This window comes from Drosophila arizonae, chromosome 5 (genome assembly GCF_054131065.1).
Source record: "Drosophila arizonae isolate 15081-1271.41 chromosome 5, UAZ_ARI_1.0, whole genome shotgun sequence".
Lineage (NCBI taxonomy): Eukaryota > Metazoa > Arthropoda > Insecta > Diptera > Drosophilidae > Drosophila > Drosophila arizonae.
In genome coordinates, this window is record NC_142925.1 from 23,605,785 (window position 1) to 23,615,501 (window position 9,717).

The 9,717-nt window shown below is 42.2% G+C and overlaps 2 protein-coding genes and 1 long non-coding RNA gene across 7 annotated transcripts; 2 read left to right on the top strand and 1 right to left on the bottom strand.

Moving 5' to 3' along the window:
• The first annotated feature begins 1,257 nt into the window (after positions 1-1,257).
• Positions 1,258-3,570, top strand: Elp4 (Elongator complex protein 4). Its single transcript, XM_018012144.2, has 4 exons — positions 1,258-1,553; positions 1,625-2,622; positions 2,691-2,925; positions 2,986-3,570. The coding sequence occupies exons 1-4, from the start codon at positions 1,403-1,405 to the stop codon at positions 3,078-3,080; spliced, it is 1,479 nt and encodes a 492-aa protein (XP_017867633.2). The 5' UTR covers positions 1,258-1,402; the 3' UTR covers positions 3,081-3,570.
• LOC108616731 (uncharacterized) lies at positions 3,556-9,144 on the bottom strand. Of its 5 annotated transcripts, none has more exons than XM_089470519.1 (8): positions 8,954-9,144; positions 7,517-8,719; positions 6,652-6,832; positions 6,108-6,585; positions 5,409-5,594; positions 4,773-5,351; positions 3,836-4,152; positions 3,556-3,769 (listed from the first exon to the last, which is right to left on the bottom strand). In XM_089470519.1, the coding sequence occupies exons 2-7, from the start codon at positions 8,681-8,683 to the stop codon at positions 3,882-3,884; spliced, it is 2,862 nt and encodes a 953-aa protein (XP_089326645.1). In that variant the 5' UTR covers positions 8,684-8,719; positions 8,954-9,144; the 3' UTR covers positions 3,556-3,769; positions 3,836-3,881. The 5 variants fall into 5 exon arrangements, with proteins under 5 accessions (XP_089326645.1, XP_089326647.1, XP_089326648.1 ...); XM_089470521.1 differs by having other exon boundaries at positions 8,932-9,144; XM_089470522.1 differs by having other exon boundaries at positions 3,926-4,152; positions 8,901-9,144.
• On the top strand, positions 4,055-5,441 carry LOC149268832 (uncharacterized). Its single transcript, XR_016270349.1, has 3 exons — positions 4,055-4,196; positions 4,272-5,245; positions 5,304-5,441. It is a non-coding gene; the product is annotated as an uncharacterized LOC149268832 (long non-coding RNA).
• Positions 9,145-9,717: the final 573 nt, after the last annotated feature.

The following is a 9,717-nucleotide window of genomic DNA, read 5'->3' on the forward strand; positions in this document are numbered from 1 at the left end:
ATTTGCAATTCAGCAGGACTCGCCAGTATGTCCTCCTCTCTCCCTCTCTCTCCTGTCGTATGGGCTTGCAATCAATAATGATTGTCCTGCATTGTGCTCGTTGTGTGTGCCGTGCACAGCCGTAATTTATTGTCCTTTGGCTGTTTACCTTTCCCACGCAGAAGGTTGACGCCATTCGCTCGCCATTCGACTGCCTAACTGTATGTCCTGTGTCCTTTTTCTCTTTTTACTTTGATTTTGACTTTTATTTTTTGCGTGTGTTGTGTCCTTCCTAGAAAGAGTCCACTGTGATTTAGTTTCCTCGTACAAGCCCTCGAGCCGTTACCTAAACCCTTTCCTGAGGTCCTGTTGACTTTCCCTTAGCCTGTTTATCAATATCCTTGTTAGTTACTTATAGGCAAACGGCTTGCCTATCCTGTAATTAAAAACACTGCCGCTGCATCCTTTTTGCGCAAATTGGGCATAATTATCCTTTCGTTAAAAAACGATGGTGGGCGTAACAGCTGCCATAGACGCTTAGGGATAATGCGCAGGATGTTTGATTTGCTAAACTAATGCCTATGTGGTCAGGATATTCGTCTAGGCAATTTAATTTGCAGTTCGTGCACCTAACCCTTGTTACCATAAGATAGATAATCAAAAAACAGGATATTGTATTTACAAGGATTGAAAACCTAACCGTTTAGGAGTCGCTGCTCATTGCTAAGAAATACAGTTTGGGAGCAATTGTACAAAACATCGCATAATGGCAAAGAATGGTAAAATTGTGATAGAAATTTGGTCACATTGTGTGGAGGTTAGTCGATCAGACGCAAGCTGAAGTTTTCGTCTAGTATTAACCTATACTACGAAAATAATATAGCTATTTTAATAATATTTGGCTTACACACGCGCTTTGACCAAAGTAATTATTTATTATGTATTATTAAACTAAAAATATAAAAGTCGAAATAAGATTACCAGTGCACATCGCGAATGCCGGAATACCGTTTATGTCAACATTTAGTACATTTCCATATGCGAACCTTCCTTCGCTTGCCCGCCAAGATTAAACTACTTGCAATTGACACTACAATATATAGTATTTAACAGTGATGAGCATATTTTTCAGCAAATAAATAATTTTTGGCCATCAATTCAATATCTTTTTTTGTTTTTGTTATATGCATGTCTATTTAAATTTATTTTCGTTTTTTGTAATGATTTTAAAGTAAACCATGTAAAAATACTTAATACGCAGTATAAATACTAAAATATAGTTTTCGCCCATTTTTAGCTTATTATCCCTTGCACACTTTTATCCCTTGCACACTTTTACATTCTGTCTTCTTTTTCCCGGCAAACAAAAAAAAAAAGAGAGAACTGATAAAAACGTAACGCAATAGTGGAAAATTGTTGAGACATGACGAGTTTTCGCAAACGGACCGTGCAAAAGCCAATCCGTGGCACGCGCACTAGCCCCCACACTGGCCAAGTGATCACCTCCAGCGGTAATCCATCGCTTGATCTGATTTTAGGCGGTGGTCTGCCCATCGGCTCGATATGCCTGATTGGTAAGCATCGCAATACAGCAATGAGAAGTCGCCCATCAATTGTTAACCGTTTAACTCTTTGTGTTCCTTAGAGGAGGATCGGTTCATGACGCATGCCAAGGTTCTGGCCAAGTACTTCCTGGCTGAGGGTCTGCTGTCCAAGCAGGAGCTCTTTCTTGGCAGCTTGGATGATTTGCCAGCAGAGATGTTGCGTCGCCTGCCCAAGCCTCTCACCGACGAGGAGGTCGAGCAAGAGCAGCGCCTTGAGCAGGAGCAACAGGCGGATAAAAATGGTCTTCGCATTGCGTTTCGCTACAACGATTTACCGCTGGTCAATTCGGAGCAGGCCACTGCGAAAATTGGACATCATTTCAATTTGATGGAGCACATGGATGCCATGATGCTTTCCTATGCGCATGCTACCATTTGGAATGATAAGAAAACGAACCAAGAGGACTATGAAGATTTCGATGTTGCTAACGATGCGGAACAACCACGTGCTGGTGGCGACGAATTGTTGCCGGATCCCAGCGAGTCAATGCCTTACTCGTATGCCCAGGCTGTGGGATCTAAGGCGGACCCGGACCAAGAAGGGGAACAGTCTCCACCACCTGATGCTGCTCCCACTGCTCCCATTCAAGCAGCAGCTGCTGCTGCTGAAACTGATGAAGTGACACCCATGGAGCAGTCTGATGGCCAAAAAACTGCCACCAACATCAACAACAACAATAATAACAATATGGATAACAGCACTGCCAACAATACGACAAGCACCACTGGAACAACCACCACAACCACGCCAACTGCATCGCCCCCAACTGGCAAACCACAATTCTTCTACAATGCACGCTACGATCGCCTGCTCAATTATATCCAACTGCTGCTCAACGACTCGATCTTTGAGCCGGGCGCCAACATGCAGGAGAAGAATCTATGCAGGGTCTGCCTAACCTCGCTGGGCTCTCCTCTGTGGTACGACGATCACTTTGCCGAAGATTTGCTCAAGTTTCTAACTATATTGCGTGGCAGCGTGCGCAGCTGCACTGCTGTTTGCTTCATCACAATGCCCATGCACCTGATAGCCAAATATGTGAGTTTGGAGTTGTAAGCTCTGCTAATCTATAATATAATTAAACATGTTGATTGGTTTATTTACAGGACAGCAGCTTGGTGCCCAAGATTCGTCAATTGGTCGACTATGCCATTGAGCTGGAATCGTTTGCCGGCTCCGAGCGCGAAACGCATCCGGCTTTCAAGGAGTACAGCGGTCTGCTGCATCTGCACAAGATGAGCGCCATCAATACGCTGGCCGTGCACATGCCGGAGACCACCGACTTGGCCTTCAAATTGCGTCGCAAGAAGTTTGTCATCGAAAAGCTTCATTTGCCGCCAGGTGAGAGTTGATGCTAATCTATATGAATCTTTTAAATATTCCCTATGGCTTCTCCCACAGATCTGCAGGAGTCATCGGAGCAGACAGCCAAGAGTGCAGACGTGTTGCCAATCCCCAATTGCGGCGTCAATTCAAATGTTTCCATGGATTTCTAGTGCCTGTTTATGGGCGCCGATATTATGGCCACGTTCTGTTGGTTGTTTCATTAAACCTAAACTTTTTTTTTACATACTCTGTCTCTGCGCAAAATGAAGGAAGCAAATGGAAGCCAAGCTGTGCGAATACAAATCAAAATTGAAACCCGCAGTAAATGCTGAAAAAAAAGGAAAAGAACATTAACAACAACAAAATACCAATTATATATACAATAATATAGTGCATTGGCGTTTATTGAACGCTCTTGCCATTAGTACAACCGATTTTTACAAGTTTTATTTCTTATTTAAAAATAGTTTATAATAATATTGTATACAGAGTGCGCCCGCAAAAACGATTTCCATATATACATTGTATAAACAATTTTCTAAAAAGAAAACTAAAAAAACAAAATGAGATACGAGCAAACAATTTGTAAGATTTTATGTAGTTATATATATGTACGTATTAAAACAACAACAAAAAGCCATTGAAAATTTTAAAAATTAATATACAATTCGATTTTTTTGATTTACAATTATACAAATTTTTAGTACAAAAAGTTATCTTTATTATAAATTTTATTTGAAAATCCTTGAAAGATTATCATATGTTTTGTATACACATCAGATCCTAGTTTCGATTCAGTCAGTCTTCCAGGATTCGACATCGCTCGCTTAAAAAACTAGCAATTGAAACGCTGCAATATCTATAATGTGAAATGAAAAAGAGGATACTATTTGAGTATGTATATTTGCAATGTTCGATCCTTAACCTTCAACATATCTTAAAAGTATTTTTAAAACATTTCTAGCTCTCGTCTATGCTGTTAGACACTTGTACTTCAGACTGCTGCGATACTTGCCGAGTTCCGATTTCAACTTCATGTTCGGTCGCAGCGCATCGGCAAAGTATTCGTCGCACGGTGCGTATGTCATATATAGTATAAAGTCGGCGGCCTGCAGTCCATCGGGCGTCTGATAACAGATCTTGGGCAGCAGCAATCGTCCCTCGTATTGACACTCCGAGAGCTTGTGACCCAGACCGTTCTCAATGGCCAGCTTCATATTGGTGACGCCAGGAATTTTGATGCTGTAAGAGGACAATATAGTATTCCATATGTATGATCTGTAATCGTAAGTCGGTTTAAACATCTATCTATCTGCCTTGCTGAACGTAATTAAATTATCTATACTATATGTTTGTTGCAGAGTATGATTCAGCTGATGGGAACAGATGCTGGGAATGGAACTTATGTTGTATAATCCTTCTACATATAGTAAAGTTTCTTATGTAACCACAATTTCACCTTGAGACTATCTGGCCAGAAAGAAACTCAGGCAGACGAATCGAAAAACTATATGCATTATTCGTATGTAGATGTAGGGGACTCTATGTAAGCTAACTCTTATGTCAACCTTATGCTGAGTATTCTAATCCTTTTTACATGAATTCCTTCTTGCGGTTGGCGCACATCAGTAGAAGTAGAGCAATACAACTAACTATATACATATATATAATATAAGATAGAGTTATATGGCAGAACTCCTGTAAAAATATATCGGTATATCTGACAAATTGGAATCTATGATCGACTCAGCATAACATTATCAATTCGTCAAACTCTGAGCTAAGCTGCCTTCCTATAGCAGCTAAATCAGCTCTGTACATATATTAAACCCAGTATCTGGCAATGATTTCCACCCATTTACTTGTTATCCTCCAGCTGCAGCAACAGCCTGTGCAGCACCAGTTGAGCGAACAGTCGAATCTGTAGATTGGCGGCCATGGTCAGCGGCAGCAGAATGTCGATAATGCGCTGCAGTTGCTCCAGCTTGATCCCGTTGTACTTGCTGAGGCAGTAGATGTGCAGCACGGAGATCAGGGACAACTGCTGGCAGGACTTGAGCTCAGTCAGCTGCTGCAGGCGCTTTAGCAAGTGGTCGACGCTGGGCAAACAGCGTGCCACCAAGCACTCATACATGTACCGGATATTGTCATGCTCGTTGACAGCGAGCAGAGCCTGCCACAGCTGGTCCGACCAGTAGCTGGGGCCTTTGAACGTTATCCTGAGCAAGGCGCGCGCGATTCGCATCTTGATGCGATGATCCTTGCAGTTCTCAACGTAGCCCTGTCTCGTGTCGATCATCTCGTTGTTGATGCGCAGCAGCTCGTCGAGCAGTGGGTGCGTATCCGTTTTGCCTTCAATAACAAAATTAATATAACTATCCCGTTTCCTGCAGCTCGTAAAAAAATAATTGTACTGGCTGATCAAATATCCGTACTCGATGCTGTGGGAGGGACAAAATGAATGAGACTGAACAGATAAACTAAACTGTCTGCATTACCATTTTTCGCCAGACAACGGATTGCCCGAGAGTATGCCACGTATCAGCAGAGATGTGGGCACGCTCTTCGTGCAGCACAAAATGTTTATATTGAGGAACTGGCTCGCTTCCAGGACATCATTTAAGATCTGATCGCTTTCCTCAACGGACCAATGGGCGGAGGCGTACTTCACAATGGCTGTGGCGCTGTATGTGAAAAGGAAAATAAAAATATGAGTACAATACGTTAAGAGTTATGAGTGATCGACTATGCGATACCCTTCAAACTAGTATAAATATTTATATAGTGAATCATAATTACAGTTTGAGTTGGATGTACATATAAAAATATCAAAGCAGATGGAATCATATATTTTCCTTATACCACAAATTGATCCCTGAGCTCTTTTATGATAAACCTAAGTATGAAAACGTTTTAAATCTATATATATGCATGAATACCTCCCAAATAGTTATTTTCCTTGAGAAATATCTGATTTTACTAAACTAAGTATATTATTAATTTAAAATCGGACATGAATGTGTAAAAAATGTATGCAGATAATATTAATTTTTCAATAAAGCAGGATCTACCACATGGAAACAACTAAGAAAATGATGTTAATTAAATATGTACAGACTCTTTCTTCACTCTCTTTGTGAAATACTATTACCCAATGTAGAACCAAGCATCCCACTCATATATTTATATATACTTACACCAGAACACTATCCGGAAATTGCTTGAGATATGCTATCAGGGACTTGATTATGCTCTCATCCTCTAATCGAGCCTCGATGCCATTCAATAAAGTCGCTAAACGCTGAGCCGTTAGAATTGTGCCTTGGCTAAGGAGCTCCGCCGGCTTTAGATTGAGCTCGTCCAGTTGGTTCCAGCTGATGAGTCTCTCGCACGTAAACCAATCGACAGCGCGATGCAGCACAAAGGATATCTCCTCATCCGTGTCGCACTCGAGCTTGTGCACCAAATACTGCTGCAATTCGTTGAGGTCGGTGAAGCGCTCCAACTCATCGATATTCAAATCGTACTGCTCCTGATAGAAGTCGAGTATTTGCATTCTCTCGCTCGCACACTCGAGCTTGAGACTGAAAAAGAAAGAGAAGAGACGCCACCAGCCATGCTGATCCTTTGGCAATTGGCTCAGCTTCTTATGCAGCTCGATACCTATTTTGACATCTGAAACAAAATAATGACGTATATACGTGAATTATTATCTATTGGTTTTTGCTCTCAACGCTTTACCTGTGCGATATATAATCACGAATAGATTCTTGTCAAAGTGAACCAGCTCCTCGCTTATATTATTGCAGGTGGCAATTTTCGTTGTAAATCGTTTGTGATCCCTGCAAAAATTATCACTATTGCTGCAAAGGGCCCTCATAAACTGTATATAATCGCCTAAAGAGAAACTTTCAATTGTTGGCTGAAATGGAATGGAGGAATAGAGATGAAAGTATATGTTTCAATATGTAATCTTACTTCATCATTTTTTAACTTTACAGGTTTCAGCTTTCACGAATAATAAAAATTATATTTATACATATGTATAATAATTATGATAATGAATAAGAATTATAATAATAATAAAATGATAATAATGATAATGATTATAAACAATCATTATAAACAAAACAGTATCACGCTTCCATTAGACCTAGGCTCATGACTTTTGGCAAATCCTTATAAGTAGTCAGGTTACGTTATAACTGTAAAACTTTATGTAACTAATTTATTATGCTTCTGGTTCTATATGGGCCCATACTTTGTGAGTTTGCGTTCTCTATGTGAGTACACAATCTCAATTGGAAATCTCAAATACCATAACAATAACAGAAATATAATAGCTTTCCCCACACACATAGTGTTCATATCGCGAATATTATGCAATTATGATGCTATTATTATCCCTTATACAATGGAACTAATGGGTATATGTTCAACATTCAACATTTGCCTCGCTTCAGTAGAGGCGAATTGGTTCGCCTTCATATGGACAGTCGGACAAATGAATCTCAAGCAAAATCAATTCAATTTGTGAATCATTTCACTTTGTGAATTGGTAATGAATATTTCTCGGCGAGAAATCGGTTCCCGGGTAAAAACTTACCTCAAATATGTCGAACATTCGGTTCTGTGCCTCGTAGCGCAAAGTCTCGTGCTGCATCGACTTGACATGGCCGCAGATCTTCAGGATTAAGGCCATTGCCACGTGTGGCTGGCGTGGAGGCATGCTGCGCAGCCAGTGGAGCAGAGGCAGACTCTGCCAGGGCACCAGGACCAGGGCCTCGAGGAAATTCACCGCTCCACTATTCTGGACAAAGGTCTTGATATTCTGCTCCGGCAGCAAGTAGTCCTCGGCATCGTACAGATCCGTTTTGTTGGCGGCAACCAGGAATTCGTTAAGCAGATTGGCTCGACGCAGCTCCGAGACAGTGGAATGTAAGAGGAAGTACTCCAGGGTCCAGCGCACGACGAATTTGTTGCGGTTCTCGAGCAGTCGCAGATAGAGGATTCGCAGCCAGCTGAGCCAGTCGTTGTCCTGGCTGCAGGCCACAAAGCGCGGCAGATGGCCGCTCAGCATGGGCAGCACCAGGTGTGAGTCGTCCTGCTCCAGTTGCTCCATGATGACGACATAGGCCGGCCAGTGGGGCTCCACGCACTTGAGCGCCTGCTGCAGCTGTGGGCAGTCCTTGTGGAAGTCCTCGCTCCTGCCAATGCTCAGCAGCAGCTTGCGCATTATCGAATAGGCCAACTTACGACTCTCTTTGAGCTCCGACTGCAAAAGCTTTTGTATAACGGTAAACAGCTGCGGCGAACAGGTGTACTCCAGCCCGAGCTCTCGCACAAAGTCATCCAGCATGTGCTCTAGAATTTGCCCCGCATGCGGATGCAGCTGCTCCGGCTCCTCCTCCGCATTGGTCGAATCGCACAGCGATATCGACGACAGCTTTCGCAACAGGCATAGTCCTGACCAGGGAAATTGCTTGGTGTGCGCCTGCACGGCGTCCAGCACCTTGGCGATCTGCTCCCGATTGACCTGCACGCTGGCCCTATCCGCAATCACCACCGAGATGAGCTTGTCGTAGAGCTTGGTGCCGAACTTGACGTCGTTGTTGCTATTCAGCTGGCTGTAGATGCTCTGCAGCACTCGACGGAGCGCCTCCTCGTTGCCCTTCACCTTGTGTATGTCGATCAGGTCGCACAGCATGTTGTCCATTTCTACATTTTCACCATTTTCGATATGACCAGTTTCCGCAGTCTTCGAAATTTGCATTGTTTTTTTTTTACTATGTTTACTAATGTGCTATTCCTATACAAAATATGAAGATATGTATTAGACTGTCGTGACGATATATTGATAGTTGACCCAAATGTCAATGGGAAATGTGTTTACACAAATGAATCGGAAAATTCGAAAGAATGTTCTGAATTCAACTCATGTGAAGAATCTATCGAAGGGGCAAAGCATTTCGAAACTGTTGCACCCTTACCAGAAATAGATCATATTTGGATTAATTATACCAGTTTAAAATAGAGTTCTTGCCTAAAATTCTAAAACTACGGATTTGCTAAAATTTTTGATGCTGAAAAAGCCAAATACAACATTCGAGATTATTTCATAGATTAATTTGGATTTGCGAAATCGACTAAAAATATATTTTCAGAACTTTGAAAACATTGGAAAATAAAACAATTTGCATATTTTTAATGAATCTACATAAAATTGACATAAAAATCAATTCTTATAAAAGTTTAAAGAGACAAAACTTTTAAAATTCGTCTATAAATAAATCTTTAGCAAGGTACATGCGTATGCATCTATATATGTATATTTATATATCTTATTTTCGATTATTCTGCCTTTCAATCACTTTCCCCTCTCCATTTCCCTCTACCCATTTGTACGCCCACTTTTCGCCCACATATCTTGGGCGCTGCTCAAGTTCAATGAACGCTTCACCTCTTAACCCCAGCTACCAATTTGGATTAGATCTGTGCGCCCATTGCATTGTGGGGCAGCCACACTTTGCATCTTTGCCGCTGCTGCGGGGCTTTCTAATTGCCCAGCCAACCCTTGGCAAGTGCTTGCACCCACACACAGTCGAGGCGGCAGCGCATAGCGCGCACAGCTTTGACCCCAATCCCAACCCAATAGAGTGAAGTAATGAATGATTTAATGGGCCACGAGTGCGCGGGGGAGGGGGAGGGGGAGGGAGCTGGGCTGCATGATTTAGCTATGCGTATTGCGCAGCAGCAGCGGAAGTGCCAGCGCCATGTGGATCACAACGGTAAAGTGGACAGCAAACT

What these genes read in the sequence shown, in the direction of transcription:
- LOC108616731 (XM_089470519.1), bottom strand. Translation starts at nt 8,683, where the DNA reads ATGCAAATTTCGAAGACTGCGGAAACTGGTCATATCGAAAATGGTGAA. An exon ending in TTTCCGGATAGTGTTCTGGT is followed by an intron (nt 5,595 to 6,107) that starts GTAAGTATATAT and finishes TTTCACATACAG; the next exon opens with CGCCACAGCCATTGTGAAGT. An exon ending in CCGTTGTCTGGCGAAAAATG is followed by an intron (nt 5,352 to 5,408) that starts GTAATGCAGACA and finishes TCCCTCCCACAG; the next exon opens with CATCGAGTACGGATATTTGA.
- Elp4 (XM_018012144.2), top strand. Translation starts at nt 1,403, where the DNA reads ATGACGAGTTTTCGCAAACGGACCGTGCAAAAGCCAATCCGTGGCACG. An exon ending in CGGCTCGATATGCCTGATTG is followed by an intron (nt 1,554 to 1,624) that starts GTAAGCATCGCA and finishes TGTGTTCCTTAG; the next exon opens with AGGAGGATCGGTTCATGACG. An exon ending in AAAGCTTCATTTGCCGCCAG is followed by an intron (nt 2,926 to 2,985) that starts GTGAGAGTTGAT and finishes CTTCTCCCACAG; the next exon opens with ATCTGCAGGAGTCATCGGAG.